Genomic DNA, 16,297 nt, shown 5'->3' on the forward strand with positions numbered 1-16,297 from the left:
TTAAGGAGCTCTGAATTGTAAATAAAGCATTTTGACAATCACTGCAATTCGTACCCTTTTGTGGCCAAAGGCAGACTTTAACTATATCCACTGGATTCTCTCCTGAATTAAGTAACTGGTGTTTAATATGTCACTTTCAAAAGCTTTCCACATTCCTTGTTTCAAAAAGATTTATCTATTATATGAATCTGTGGATGATGAGTGCGCTTTGACATCTATATGAAGGATGTACTACATTTACTACATTAACAAGGCTCTCCTCCTATCTGGGTTTGTTGATGTAAGGAAGATATGCATTAAGACTACCACATTCACTGCACCTACAGGATCTCTCTCCTGTACAAGATGTTCATCTCCTGTACAAGATGTTCAAAGAGTTTTGACTTTCCAGGGAATACTGTCATTATCACAACATTCCTGGAATTTCTATTTTTATGTACAATGAGATGTAATTTTTCTTAGCTTGGCTGCATTCACTGCAACTGTAGGGTCCCTCTCCTGAATGAATACCATAATGTCTAACAAATATGACTTGAAAAAGAATAATTTCCCACTTTCCCTGCATCCACAGGTTTTTGCCTCCTAAATGCATAGGCTGTGACTTTCAAATAAAGTCTTTCGACAATTGCTGCCTTTATAATGTTTCTTTTTTGGTGAGATTCCCTAAGGTATAATGAGGAGATGTCTTCAGATGGAAGAGGTACAACTTTCATTCCATATATAAGGTTTCTTTCCTACAGGAGTTCCAAAAGAATCTATATAATCAGAGCCTTCATAGGCATTTCTATTCTGTATGAGTTCTCTGAGTAGATAAGATTAATCAAAAGAGCTTTCTCACATTCTCACAGTCATTGCATAGAGGATTTTCCTCTATGCTGAGTTTGCTGATGATTAGCAAGAGCTGATTTCCGAAAGAAGGCTTTCTGACACTCATTGCACCCATAGGGTCTCTCTCCTGTGTGAGTTCTCCGGTGACCAATGAGAGTTGACAAAGTAGCAAACGCTTTCTTACAATTGCAGCATTCATATGGTCTCTCTCCCGTATGAATTCTCTGATGTACAGTAAGATAGGATTTAGCTGCGAAAGCTTTGTCACATACACTACATTTGAACGGTTTCTCACCTGTATGGGTTCTCTGATGTATAATGAGAGTTGACTTACAGGACAGAACCTTCCCACATTCACTGCATCCATACGATTTTACTCCAGCATGACAATTTTGTAGATGGTTAGTGAGACCTGACTTCTGGATGAAAGCTTGTTGACATTCATTACATCCATAAGGCCTCTCTCCTGTGTGAATTCGCTGATGAATCATGAGATGTGCCTTAGTGGAGAAGGCTTTCTCACAATTTAAGCATTCATACGGTCTCTCTCCTGTATGAATTCTCTCATGTACAATGAGATGTGCCTTTGATGTGAAGGCTTTATCACATGCACTGCATTTGAAGGGTTTCTCACCTGTATGGCTTCTCCGATGTATAATGAGAGTTGACTTAGAGGACAAAACCTTCCCACATTCACTGCATTCATGGGATTTCCCTACTGCATGATGAGTTTTCTTATGATTACTGAGATCTGACTTCTGGATGAAGGCTTGTGGACATTCACTGCATCCATATGGTCTCTCTCCTGTGTGAATTCGCTGATGAATCAGGAGCTGAGCCTTTTTTGAGAAGGTTTTCTCACAATCTGAGCATTCGTATGGTTTCTCTCCTGTGTGAGTTCTCTGATGTACAGTGAGATGTGTCCTAACCATGAAGGCTTTATCACATACTCTGCATCTGAAAGGTCTCTCTCCTGAATGAGTCCTCTGATGTAAAATGAGTTTTGACCTCCAAGGAAAAGTTTTCCCACATTTGTTGCATCCATAGGATTTTCCTTCTCTGTGACGGGTTTTCTGATGATAGATTAGTGCTGACTTTGTAATGAAGGATTTCTGACATTGACTACATCCAAATGGTCTTTCTCCTGTGTGAATTCGCTGATGAATCAGGAGCTGAGACTTTTTTGAGAAGGCTTTCTTACAATCTGAGCATTCGTATGGTTTCTCTCCTGTGTGAGTTCTCTGATGTACAGTGAGATGTGTCCTAACCATGAAGGCTTTATCACATACTCTGCATCTGAAAGGTCTCTCTCCTGAATAAGTTCTCTGATGTAAAGTGAGTTGTTTTGACTTCCAAGGGAAAGCTTTCCCACATTTGCTGCATCCATAGGACTTCCCTTCTCTGTGATGGGTCTTCTGATGATAGGTGAGCACTGACTTTGTAATGAAGACTTTCTGACGTTGATTGCATCCATATGGTTTCTCTCCTGTGTGAGTTTCCTGATGAGTAATTAGCTTTAACTTACTGGGAAAGGCTCTCTTACAATCACAGCATTCATGGGATTTCTTTCCTGCATGAGTTCTCCAAGGCATGGTCATGAGTGGTTTACAAGTATTCACTGCACTTTTGTTGCATCCATATAGTTTCTTGCCTAAAGAAGTTGAGTTATAATTAGCAAGCTCTGACGTCTAGATTAAAGCCAGAGTACCCACGGCAGAATGAGCAAGACAGCAAAAGAAGGGTTTTTTTCATTTACTATAAAAAATATTAGTGAGACAATCAGTAGAATCTGAATAAACTCTGTAGATTGGATAACAGTTCTGTATCAATATTAATATTCTGATTTTGATAACTGTATTCTGTTTATATTTTTTAAATGACCTTGTTTCTAGGAAACACACACTTAAGTATTTAGGGGTAAAGAGTTCAGGAAAACAATATGTACCTCTGTGTGTGTGTGTGTGTGTGTGTGGTGTGTGTGTGTGTAATGACAGATAGATAGACTATGATAAAGCAAATGTGGTAAAATTACCACTTAAGGAAATCTGCAAAAACAATGTGCATAAAATTTGTGTATAATCTTGGGATTTCACATTAAGTCTAAACCATTTAGAAATAAATATGTTCAAAAAAAAAAAGAAAATAAAATAAAGGAAGACATTTACATAAAACTATATAGGAGGATTACTCATAAAGGCCTGAATGCAGAATGAATAAATTGTTTTATATTCACACAATGGCAACCGGCACAGTACACTGGTATTCTTGATCTAAATGCTCGTTATACAGTGTGCTGATTGTAAAAATTAACTATGTTATACTTCAAACATTTTTATACAAAGAAGTAAGCAAAAATGTAGGCAGTAGTCAGGAAATGCTCACGTGTAGGAGGACCCTGGAAGGAATTTGGATATTATACTAATAGTAACAGGATGCCATTCAAGGTAATAGTAGGAGAGAGATGTCCTAGTTTTCACTTTTAAAATGTCATCCTGGACTTCCTTGGTGGTTCAGTGGTTAAGAATCCGCCTGCCAATGCAGGGGACACGGGTTTGATCCCTGCTCCGGGAAGATCCCACACGTGGCGAGCAACTAAGCCCGTAAGCCACAACTACTGAAGCTTGCACAACTAGAGCCTGTGCTCCACAACAAGAGAAGCCACCACAATGAGAAGCCCGCACACTGCAACAAAGATTAGCCCCCGCTCACCGCAACTAGAGAAAGCCCGCGCGCAGCAACAAAGACCCAATGCAGCCAAAATAAATAAATAAATAAATAAATAAAATTAAAATTCACCTTTAAAAAAAAGTCATCCTTTGCGTATCTGTATCACAAGGTCTTAAATCTTGTGACATAAATACTTTTTTAGGTTTGTGGACTGTGGTTGTGAAAATTGGTAATGATCTGCTATGTCATATAGCATTTTTCTTAGATTATACTTTAGATCTTTCTCTCTACCCTTCCACTTGAAGACTGCTATTTCTGCATGATGGTTTATCTTCCCATACCCCTTTTTTTCTTTCCAAGTAACTGTCAAAACCTTATGTCTTTAAAAATCCAGATGTTTCTGAAGTTTATGTTCATGACCTTTGGGGGACAGTAGCTCGAAACACTGACTTTCCTTACTTACTATTTATAAATAAATAAAAATAGTAAAATTTAAAAAATCATCTGGTTATTATGTGGAGAATAGAGACAAATAAGATTAAAGAAGTGAGAGTATTTTCAAGTAAACTATAAAAATTTTGGCAAAAAATACTGGACATTGAGGCTTGAGTGAAAACAATAATTACAGAAAAGAGTGGAGGCCCTCGGGATATAATGAGACAGGAAGACCAGACTTGGTAATGGATTAAATTTGTGGTGTGAGTGAAAAGAGGAACGAAAAGTGACATGAATTTGAGGTAGGTATTAGATCTCCAAGTGCAGAAAGGAAGTATCCAGGTGACTATATGAGGATAAGGGAAGGCTTGGCCTGTAGACAGAAATTTGGGGGTCATCAGCATATAAATAGTATTGTTAAGGCCATGAAATTTAATGAAATTACACTGCTAACAAATGATAGAAATAGACAAAGATGAAGCTTTATGCTTTCCAACTCTGAAGACTTTAGAAGATGCCCAGAGCATGGAGAAAGTCCATCCATCAGACACAACCAATGACTACAAAGGAAAGATGCCAACTAAAGTCTTGAAAAAATATCTGGGGGAAGCAGGTTAAAATAAAGGACCCTCAGCTTCTCACCTGAAGTGTAGTTATCCTATCCTACTGATTCTTTCTTCTCTAATTAATTCTGAAAGCAATAGCCAATGAACTTTCCCAAAGCTCCAATATCATACCTAGAGACCACCACTGTGGTCAACATTCCCACCTTCTAGCTTGCTGTGATACATTCTCACATGGCCCACAGAAAGCCACCTGCACAGTGGACCAAATCTCCTTACCCCGGGATAAAAGGTGCTGCTGTATTAACTGGAAGAACTGTTACATTATTTGACCAGGTAAAAGAAGTGAAAACAAGAGATGTGGAGAAAACAGGAAGTGACATTGCCAAAGAGGAAGCAGAAGAAAAGGAGGAAGTCTGGATGCTGCAAAGAAAATAATGTTCTACTGAACACTAAATCAAACCAAAAGAGAGAAAAAGAGGCACATCTTCCTTGAAACAGCAAGCAAGAGAGCCTTGCCAATGATTTAGGTATTTGTGATGACCTTCAGAGTTTTAGCCTTGTTAAACACATATGGAAGGGTCAACACTTCATGGCTAACAACTTTACTTTCAAGGTCTCCCATCTTGCTGCTTCTCAGTTGCTCACTCACTTGAAAAGTACTGACACTGCATTTCATCTTCTACTCTCCATGGCTCTTTTCCGGGTTTGAAATTAAGGATTATATCTGCTTTGGTAGCCTGATAGCCTGTTCATGGGCAATGACAAAGACTTGGACACTTACAATTGGACTTGGTGGGGACGTCTAGGAAGAGTACAGAATGTTTCAGGAATGGACACACTTTCACCTTGGCATATTAAAGATCTAATGGAGGTGAAAGCACGTTAATTTCCACCTGGGAACAGAAGAGGGTCTGAGAATCTATTGTCTATAAACTCAAGTTCAGTATCTTGAGGCCCTTTGGAAGCTAGGGCAACTGAAAAAGGAAAGGCTATTATTGGCTGTGTGCTCCGAATGATAGGGCAATCATCTTTAACTAGTGTCACAGGTTACTAGAATTCTCCAACAACACATCCTGGTACAGGTTCTTCTGAGCAGAACCTAGTGGCTATCACTCCTCCCAGGTAAAGTCCACAGAAATATCCTCAAATGATACTAATTCCTGTAATTATCATACATTCTTCTTCCAATGTGTGGTGACGATTACTGATGAGAAAAAGACCTACAGGTATATGTTCTGGCTGTTTTCATCATAAGTTACAAAGGCTATATCTCTGTGTCATAGTTCTCACTAGTCATTATGGAAAGAAGTAAAATGCTATTTTATCTATCTTGCAATTGAACACTTAATTATTAACTAATCCAGTAAATCAGAAGTTTTTGAAAGGCATATTCACTATATCCTGCAGGTAAAATATCCCTAAAACAGTAATCTCTGTAAAATATTTTTAACATATATTTAAAAGGTGGAGAAGAACTAAGTGCTCATATAAACACAGCAAAACTCTGTCCTCAAGGAGCTTTTATCCTGAACACTTTTCAACAGATAGAACAAACAATAGAATCAGATATGAAATGACTACACATGCAGGAATTATCAGCTCAGAATATTATGAATGTTTAATATAAAACTTTAATATATTGAGAAATAAGATATCTAAAATATGGGGAAGGAATAAGATATTATTAAAATGACCATTTAGATGTGTATAAACCAGCAGAAAAATTTAAAAATAAAGTACAGTCGATCCTCATTATTCGTGGATTTATTGTGAATTCACCTACCTGCTAAAATTTCTTTCTAACTCAAAATCAATAATCACAGCACTTTCATGAACATTTGCAGACATGCACAGAATAGTTTGAGCAATGAATAATTTGAGTTGCCCAATGTGTATGTTCCCAGCTAAGTCTGAACAAAATGATGTTCTGCCTTCTTATTTCAGCTCTGCTATTGTAAACAAGTGTCCTTTTCGTGGTCTACTTAGTGTCACGTTTTTCACATTTTTATACTTTTTTTTTTGGTAATTTTGTTGTTTAAAATGGCCCCCAAGCACAGTGCTCAAGTACTGTCTAGTGTTTTTAAGTGCAAGAAGGCAGTGATGTACCTTATGGAGCAAATATATGTTAGATAAGCTTTGTTCAGGCAAGAGTTATAGTGAGTTTAATGTTAATAAATGAATGATACATATTAAATAAGGTGTCTTTAAGCAGAAACACACATAAAACAAGGTTATCCACTGATTGACTGACGCAAATGTAACCAGCGGCTCGCAGAAACCTAGTCCATAATCCCCCTAGGAGAAATGGTTCAATATTTGCTAATTCAGTGTTCACAGTGATTTTACACAATGTAAGTACAGTGAATAACAAGAATCAACCGGATACTAAAACTAAAATTAGAGACCAATTAACAAACTAATAGCCATATAGATACGGCTGAAGAATCAGTATACTCGAATAAAGAATGCAAAGAGATAAAGTATATGAAAGAGAGGGTGAGAAATAATGGAGGTGAGTTCTAAAATTTAAATGGATGTACAAAAGACTTGAATAGCCAGGGCGACCTTGAAGAAGAAAAAAACTGGAGGGCATAACCCTATCAGATTTCAGGGACTTATTTTAGTAAAAACCTACTGTAATTAGACAGTGTTGTATTATTAGTACAAGGATAGTAAATACAACAATGGAACAAAATACAAAGATCCTGGAAAAAAGATTCAGTATACACTACCATCCAGTTTATGACACAATGCCAACATAATTCAGTGGGGAAAAAGAACGGTCTTTTCAATAAACTGTACTAGTTCAACTGGATAACAATATGGAGAGAAAAAGAAGGAACTTTCATCCCATGCCTCACACACAGGGAAAAATAAATTCAAAATGGATCACAGGTCTAAATATAAATAGTAAAATATTTAAATTTCTAGGGGAAAATTTACATGACTATCACGAGATATGCAAAGATTTCATAAACAAGATGCAAAAAGCACTAACTAGGAAGGGAAATATTGACAATATTGGGTTATTAGCGGGCATGACAGATCTTTACCAATTCTCACAACCATGGTCCACTTTAAAAACATCATTCTGTGTGTGCTTGTCAGTTATACTGGTAAGATCTTATGTAACATAAAGGTAGCCTACCAGTGGTTGTAGGCAAAGTTTATCACTTTAATTGCTTGTATTAGAAAAAAGAGAAAGGTGTAAAATCAATAATCTAATTCTCACTTTACAAGGCTAGGGGGAAAAAAACCAAATTGAACCTTAAGTAGAAGAAAAAAACTTAAAATGCTATACAAGGTTACTAAATTTGGTACATCCATAGCAAGACTGATTAAGAAAAAAGAGAGAAGACAAATTAAAACAAAGTGATGAAAAACTAATCAACACTACAATTCCTAAAGGCATTACAAGGACAACTTGGTTTCTATTTTTTAATGACAAAGCACATTTACACACATCACAGTGAAAGTGCTGAAAACCAAAGACAAAAAGTAAATCTTGAAAACAGCCAGAGAAAAAAAAGACACATTAGATACAAGGAAAGAGTAATATGAATGATTGTTGACTTCTAACCAGAAACAATTCTGGGAGGCGAGAAGATACTAGATTCACACTTTTTAAATGATAGAGGAGAAGCATTGTCAATTTAGAATTCTATCTCCAGGGAAAATATTATTTAAAAATGAGTGTGAAATAAAGACATTTTAAAATAAACAAAATCTGAGAGAATTCACTACCAAAAGACGTGCAGAATCCCACAGTAAATTATAATTTCTATAATCCACTCAACACAACCTTCTTGAGCATATGTAGTATTTATAATAGCTGTTTTAACATCATTTTCTGCTAATTCTATCACCCGTGTCATTTCTGGGTCTCATTTATTTGTTTCTTATTTATACTTTTTTCCTCTTTTTAAATTTCTATTTTTTCATTTTTTATTGGTTTAAAAATTTTTGTTGTTTCGTTTCAAATTTTTTTCCTTTTTTTTTTGGTTTTTCTGGGTCTCTTTCTATCGACTTTCCTTCATGTTTATGGGTGCTATTTTCCTGCTTCTTGGCATACTGGGGTAGGTTCTAATTAGATTTCAGACTTTGTGAATTTTACATTACTGGTTGATGGACTGCTTCCTATTCCTTTTGAATACTATTGGGCTTTGTCCTGAGAAGCAGTAAATTACTTAGAAACAGTTTATTTTTTTAGTGGTTTGCATTATGCTTTGGTAGGAGAGTTCAGAGGAGCCTTTACTCTAGATCCAATTTGAGCCACCCACTGAGACAATGCTCTTCTGAAGTTCCACTCTGAGTCTCCAAATGTTAAGGAGGTGTTTCCATTTCAGTTGGTGGAAACACAAATTATTTCCAACTTTGTGCAAGCTCCAAGGATGGTTCTGCTTGTTCATTTCCAGTGGTTCTTTCTCCAGCCTAGGGAGTTTCCTCATATATATGTGCTGATTACAACTTAAAAACTTGTGGAGGAACTCTAGAACTCTGACCTAGAAATTGCCCTCCTACTGCCCCTCCCCTGAGCTACTCAAATAATCTAAAAACAATACTCACCATAGCCCTGCTCCTAATCTCATTATTGGCAATTAGCCTGGCCTATGAATGAACTCAAAAAGGACTAGAATGAACTGAATATGGTATTTAGTTTAAAACAAATGATTTCGACTCATTAGATTATGACTAAATTCATAATTACCAAGTGCCTTTAGTATATATAAATATTATAGCTTTCACAGTATCTCTTGTAGGACTGCTAGAACTCTGGAACTCTCCCACTCTCTGGGCACAGCTCTCTCCTCTCCTGTCATCTGCCCCATGGATTGATTTCAGCCACACTGAATTCTACTAACTCTAAACTCTGTCTCAATTCAAGGAGACTGAGATCTTTTGGGGCTCCTCCTCCTTATGCTGCAGAATGGAAACTCTCTCCAGGCAGTAGGCTGGGGGCAATCATAAGGCTTACTTCATTTGTTTTCTTTCTCTCAGAGATAGCTGTTCTGAGCTCCCTATTATCCAACATCTGAAAAAGTCCGTTCACATATTTTGTCTTTTCTTGTTATTTAAGGTGGGACGATATATACATCATACTGTTGAAGAAAAAGGAGTTGTTGGAGTTGGCTGTGAAAAATACTGGTCAGGATTTAGGTTCATTATGATATATGTGGATGTATTAATTTGTGCAATTTCAGAATAGATACAAACGTATGTTTGGTACTATTTCTAGCAGCATAAATCTCATATTCCTTTAGGACATTTAAGAGTTCTTTCCCAGTGCTGAGAATTTGATTTATACATTTCAAGAGCATTCCACGGTGTTCACATCTAACAATCAGTGTAAGATTCTCTGATTAAAGAAAAAATGTTAATGTACTTATATCATAATTACTTTAGATAATTATTTCTCTGGAAACATGCTTTTCCAAATTTACTTAAGGGCTAGGTAGGAATTTATCAAAGTGTAAATTCTCTGAAATCTAATGTTTTTGTGGTAGGCAAAATAATGGCAAATCCCAAAGATGTTCATGTCCTAATTCCTAGAATCTGTAAATATGTTACATTGCATGGTAAAGGGGAATTAAGGTAGAATATGGAATTAAGTTATTTTAGGACCATATAAATTGTTTCTAGAATTTTAAAGGTTCACAGAGAGAAACCTCAGAATGGATTGTACCCAGAGCCTATCAACACTAGATTTAGAAGATGAGATTTGGCACTCCTGAGCTGATCAGTTTTAGGTTAGGTTTTGGACTCTGAGTTGGTCCTGTAACGGGCTGAGATATCTGGAGATGCTGGGATAGGATGAATCCATTTGCATGAGGGATAGACATGAATCACTGGGTGCCAAAGGGTGGCCTCTGGTAGGCAGAATGATGGCCTCCCAAAGATGTCTACATCCTTATGTCTAGGACCTGTGAACATGTTATATTATAAGGCAAAGGGGACACAAAGTAGCAGATGGACTTAAAGCTGCTAATTAGCTGACTTTAAGATAGGAGATTATCCTGGATTATCTGGGTGGGCCCAATGTAATCACAAGGGTCCTTAAACGTGGAAGGAGGAGACAGAAAAATGAGTGTTGGAGGGATGAAAGAGTTGACCAGTCATTGCTGGCTCTGAGGAAGGAAAGGGGCCACAAGCCATGGAATTTGGGCAGCTTCTAGAAGCTGGAAAAGCAAAGAAACAGATTCTCCTCTAGAGCCTCCAAGAAGAAATGCAACCCTGCGAACAACCTTGCTTTTGGCCCAGAGATGCATTCTGGACTTCAGAGCTCCAGGATAATAAATTGTGCTGTTATGAGACGCTGAGTTTGTGAAAACTGGTTACAGCAGCCATAAGAAACTAATATAGCTGTCCTTCTACATTCATTATATTCTTAGGTTTTCACTGCACAATGCAATTCCTGGTGTCCAAGAAGATTTCCTTTATTTACAAAAGTCTTTCCCACTTTCCAAGGTAAAACTGTGATACATGACTTAGTTTGGTGATAGAATTTCCATTTTTTATTGCCTTTGGGGGATTTTTCTTCTCTATGAGTGCTTCCACGTTTTACTAAACACGTCTTCCACCTTCAGTGCCTCTAGAGTTGTCTTTCTATGCTCCTCTGACAAGTGATAAGGTACAATTTATCATTAAAAACCATCATACTCTAAGGTTTTGGTCCTGTGGGAATTCTTTGATATCAACTGCAATATCACCTCTAGGAAAAGGCTTCCCCACAAGAGCTGCATTTCTGCCCAATGTGATCTCGCTGATATTTACTAAGTCTAACTTCTCACAGAAGTGTTCTCCAACCACCCCATCCACAGCATTTCTGTCCTAAGCAAGCTCTGACACATAATGAATGTGGGGAGGATTCTTGCTCAAGGCTTCTTTCCCATCTCAGGTATCCGAGGATTTTTTTTTTCCTACACAATATCTGTAACATATAAGACATAATTTATTACTGAAGGGGTTGTCGCATTCACTGCATTTGCAAGGCTTAGTCCCTGTGTAAATTCCCGATTTTCTACTGAGGCTTGACTTCTTGGAAAAGGCTGGTCCACAATCACTACATTTCTGCCCCCTAGGAACTCGCTGATGTTTAATAAGGGCTGGGTTCCCGAAAAAGACATTTCCACAGGCACTGCGTTCATAGGGTTTTGCTCCTGTACGAGTTCACTCATGAATAAAGAGATATGACTCACTGAGGAAGGTTTCTCCAGCTTTGGGGAATCCAGAGCTTTCTCTCTTGTATGAGTTTTCTTATGTTTGATGAGGACTGACATGTGGGCAAAGGCTTTGCCACATTCACTGCAGGCATATGGTCTCTCTCCGGTGTGAGTCCGCTGGTGCTGAATGAGCTTTGACTTGCTTCTGAAGGCTTTTTCACAATCACTGCATTCATATGGTTTCTCTCCCGTATGAATTCTCTGATGCTTGGTGAGGTCTGAGTTAAAAAAGAACGTTCTTCCACATTCGCTGCATTCGTAAGGCTTCTCTCCTGTGTGAAGTCTCTGATGTGCAATGAGGTATGCCTTCTGGGAAAAGGCTTTCCCACACACACTGCAACCATATAATTTCTCTCCAGTATGAGAGCGCTGATGTCTGTTGAGCCGGCACTTCCGGCTGAAGGCTTTTCCACATTCACTGCATCCGTAGGGTTTCTCTCCTGTATGAGTCCGCTGATGGACCATGAGCTGTGACTTCCTGGAAAAGGCTTTCCCACATTCATTACATTCATGGGGTTTCTCTCCTGTATGAGTTCTCTGATGTTCAGTGAGCTGAATCTTCCTCATGAATGTTTTCCCACATTCATTGCATCCATGGGGTTTCTCTCCTCTTTCAGTTCTCTGATGTCTAATGAGCTGTGCTTTCCTGGAGAAGGCTTTCCCGCACTCACTGCATGTGTGTGGTTTCTTTCCTGGATAAATTTTTTGATGGTCATTGAGCTGTGATTTAGTGCTACTGGGTTTCACACAGCCATGGTATTTAATTCTGGTAAGAGTTCTATTATGCTGGAGGTAGAGAGATGATTTCCCATATCCACTGAACTCATCAGAATCCTTTCCTGCATATCTTCTATTCTCAATAACAAAACCTAAATGTGATTTCAAACTTTTACAATGTGGGCCAAAATTATTGTATCTTTGTGTTAAAGGAACAAGACTTTTGCATAAATCGAAATTATTTCCAAGTGCATAACTTTGCTGACATCTTTCCAAAGTTTTAATCCCGTTTTGGTTTTCTGGGTGCCATTGCATAGGGTCAATCTCCCATATTTCTTCTAGGAAAAAGAACAATGAAAACATCCATGATAATTTTAGGGGGTAAAAAAAGGTACAAAAATGCCATGGTTTGGGCTAGCTCTTATAAGATCCCAGTCTAAGAGAAATGTCCGCTATGGAAATGTATCCTATGCTCTGTGAAAAATGACAATATTGCATGCTGCAACTAAGGAGCTGGTGAGCTGCAACTAAGGAGCCCGCCTGTTGCATCTAAGACCTGGCGCAACCAAATAAATACAGAAATAAATATTTTTTAAAAAGAGACAATATTATAAAACAGTAAAAGGAAAAACAGCTATTTTAGAAACAATGATGGGCAGTCTACAATGAATAAATATAATGTGGGCTGCTTTCCAAATAGAACCTCGCAAAATGGGGACAGAAGTAGAAATAGAACCACACTGTGATTGGAATACAAAAAAAGAAGATGGAAGGGATGGATCCATCCATCCAACAAACATTGAATGGGTTGGTGTTTGGGAATATACTAGAATATTAGAATAATATATTAGAATATTAGAATTAGTATGTTACTGCAGTTTGACTAATATAGTCTGTCTCCATGGAGCTGTCATTCTAGTAACAAGAGAGAAAGAGAGCAAGAATCAAGAGGTAATCAAAGTAGTAAGAAAATTACAGAACATGAAAAATGGTACGAAGGAGGTGATAGAGTAGTGGAAGGTCAATCTTAGACAAAGTAGTCATCCTCGAGAGAAAAAAAAGTTAAGCTGACATCACAGGACTAGAATGAGCAATGTTATGCAAATAACTACATGAAGACTATTCCAAGAGGAAACAGGCAATGCAAAAACCCAAAGGCAAAAAAAACTTAGGCATGATAGAGAAACATAAGGGAGGCTGGCATACTTGGACTATCCTGAGCTTGAGGGAAGTAGAAATAGATAAGTTTGGAAAGGTTGGTAGAATTGAGAGCATATAGATCTTGTAAACTGTTAAAAATTGGATTTTATGCTAAGAACAATAGCAGGAAGCGACCAAAACATTTTTGACAGAAGTACAACAGGTTTTGAATTGATATTTCCAAAAGGTCACATGACTCATAGGGAGAATGAATTGGAGAAATGAAATTGTTGAGAAAACACACAGGAGGCTACGGTAGAGTTCCAGCAAGAGATAATAGTAGCCTCAGCATGGATGACTACCAAGGAGATGAAAAAATGTACAAAAACAAAGTATGCATGATGGAAGAGGAAAAGATAAGTATAGAGGAAGGAAAGCTAGGACTCACCATCACAATGAGCTCTGGAGGTAGAAAAGGGAAGAATCAAGGACAGGGCCTCAAGATGCGGCTGAAGCATCTGTTTAGGAGCTGGTGCCATTTAATAAGATGAGGAAGAATAAAGACATAGGTTTGGCATCTGTGGGAAATCAAGTGCTCCATTTTGAGATACACATCAGGTTTGAGATGACTAATACACACTCAAGAGAAAATATGATATACCTGGCTGGATCTATGAGTGTGGAGAAAGTTTTAGACTTAAGATAATAATTTTAAGTCATGAGTATACAAATATTATTTAAATATCTGGACTGCATGAAACTAGATGAGATAATTTAAGAAGAACGAGTAGAGAAAGGGGAGGGTGCAGGACAAGAGCATTCCAAGTTTTAGAGTTTGGGGAGAGGAATAAGCAGAGAACATGAAAAGTCCATCCAGAGACATCAAACCATATCTATGCTGATCAAACAAATAAGCAACATGGGTTTTAGTAACAAAGGGTTACAACTGGAAAATCAGAATATAGGATCTACAGAGTCTGATTCCAAGAGTACTGAGGTAAAATATTCAATAATCGCCTTGTTACTAAGTCGTTCCCCTCTCATTCCGACTACACACCAAATGAAACTTTTCTAAGACACCAATCACCTATTTAATAGTAATATTGTAGTTAATACTCCAACTTTCTATTAGGTATGATACAACCTCACATGATCTAATATATCCAGACACACATATAACCATTTGAAATTTAAAAATAAGTCCTTGGGCCATCTACCCACATCCCATATACTGACTGGTGGAAATACCACCTTCTTCAATCATATTGTAACTGTATACAGAGCTGCCCCATAAAAATTTCTGCAGTGATGGAAATATTCTATATCTGTGTTTTCCAATATGGTAGCCACTAGCCATGTATGGCTATTGAGCACTTGAATGTGGCTAGAGTTGACTGCAGAAATAAATTTGTAATTTTACTGAATGTTAATTAAATTTAAGTTTAATTAAATGTTAAATTTAAGTAGCCCACATGTGGCCAGTGGCCAACACACTGGACAGCACAGGTATAGACCATCATATCTTGTATTTGCCATTATAATATATTTAATATACTCATCTCCAAATTTTCTACTTTCCACTAATGCCAGATTCTTCCTTGATCTCTGTTCCTACATCATCTCTGTCACCCACCAATGAAGAGATTCTGAAGAATCATTCCCATCCAGGACGAAGAAAACATTCATCATCCTTACCTTCCATTCATCCTAGAACTCCAAGCTATATTTTCCCATTGTTACAATGTTACCACCAGCTATCAAGAAAGACTCTCTAGAACTAGCCAAAAAAGACAAGACAAAACCAAAATCACACTTTCTAAGCCAATTATTAACATAAAACCCAGAGTAATCAGCCATTTCCTTGCAGACAGTCTCCTACAGGCCAATCTATTAAGAATCTCCCACACTGCTTTCCTCATTTCCATCTCCAAAGTCTTCTTTCTACATTATTACTGACCTACAAGGCCTTCTGTCAACATTTTTACTTAAAACCCAGCTCTCTTTCTTGCAGAAATTATTTTATTATGCTTTCAAAAAGAAGCACACTTTATCCTCTCAGTAACACTTTATCAAAGCTCAGTTTTCTCTGATTTTGTAAATCAATCCTTGTCTATACCTCATAATCAAATGCTAAAAATTTTAGAATTTTATGCACCTACGTCAACCCTTTCCAACAGAGATTTTTACACTTGTCTTTTATTTCATCTGCATCTCCCTCAGAGCACATTAGAGTGGTGGTTCTTCAATGACAGGGATCAAAGCAGAATTGCCTGGCAAGCCTTTCAAATACCTCATAAGCTCCGGTCACTCCCCACACCTAGCAAACCAGAAGCTGAATCTCAAGAGACAGAGCCTGTAGTTGGAAAAGGCTCCCACATAGTTCACACACATCCCTGATGAAAAACAAAATTAAAACCAAAATGCAACCAAACCAAACCTGTTTTGGGGATTCCCTGGTGGTCGAGTGGTTAGGACTCCACGCTTTCACTGCCCAGGGAGCGGGTTCAATCCTTGGTTGGGGACCTAAGATCTGGCAAGCCATGCACCCAGGGGCGGGGTGGGGGACCACCAAACCTGCTTTCATGAAATATGTGATAAATGGATGCAAGTGATACTATCAGTGAATTATTCTGTGGTTACGCTAAGTAAGGAAGAATAAGATACAGACCATTTCCTCTATATGGAAAAAGCCTCATACCAACCAGTAAAACAATACAATAAAAT

General features: G+C 37.7%; 1 protein-coding gene across 1 annotated transcript in view; it reads right to left on the reverse strand.

The window, feature by feature from the left end:
- Window positions 1-10,866: 10,866 nt before the first annotated feature.
- The window catches only part of LOC133078660 (zinc finger protein 577-like), a 43,370-nt gene continuing 37,939 nt past the window's right edge, over window positions 10,867-16,297 (reverse strand). The window contains exon 6 of the mRNA XM_061173798.1: window positions 10,867-12,771. Coding sequence (XP_061029781.1) covers window positions 11,414-12,771 — 1,358 coding nt within the window. The 3' untranslated portion in view covers window positions 10,867-11,413. The remainder of the gene's footprint in view (window positions 12,772-16,297) is intronic.

The sequence above is a fragment of the Eubalaena glacialis genome, chromosome 18, assembly GCF_028564815.1.
Source record: "Eubalaena glacialis isolate mEubGla1 chromosome 18, mEubGla1.1.hap2.+ XY, whole genome shotgun sequence".
Taxonomy (NCBI): Eukaryota; Metazoa; Chordata; class Mammalia; order Artiodactyla; family Balaenidae; genus Eubalaena; species Eubalaena glacialis.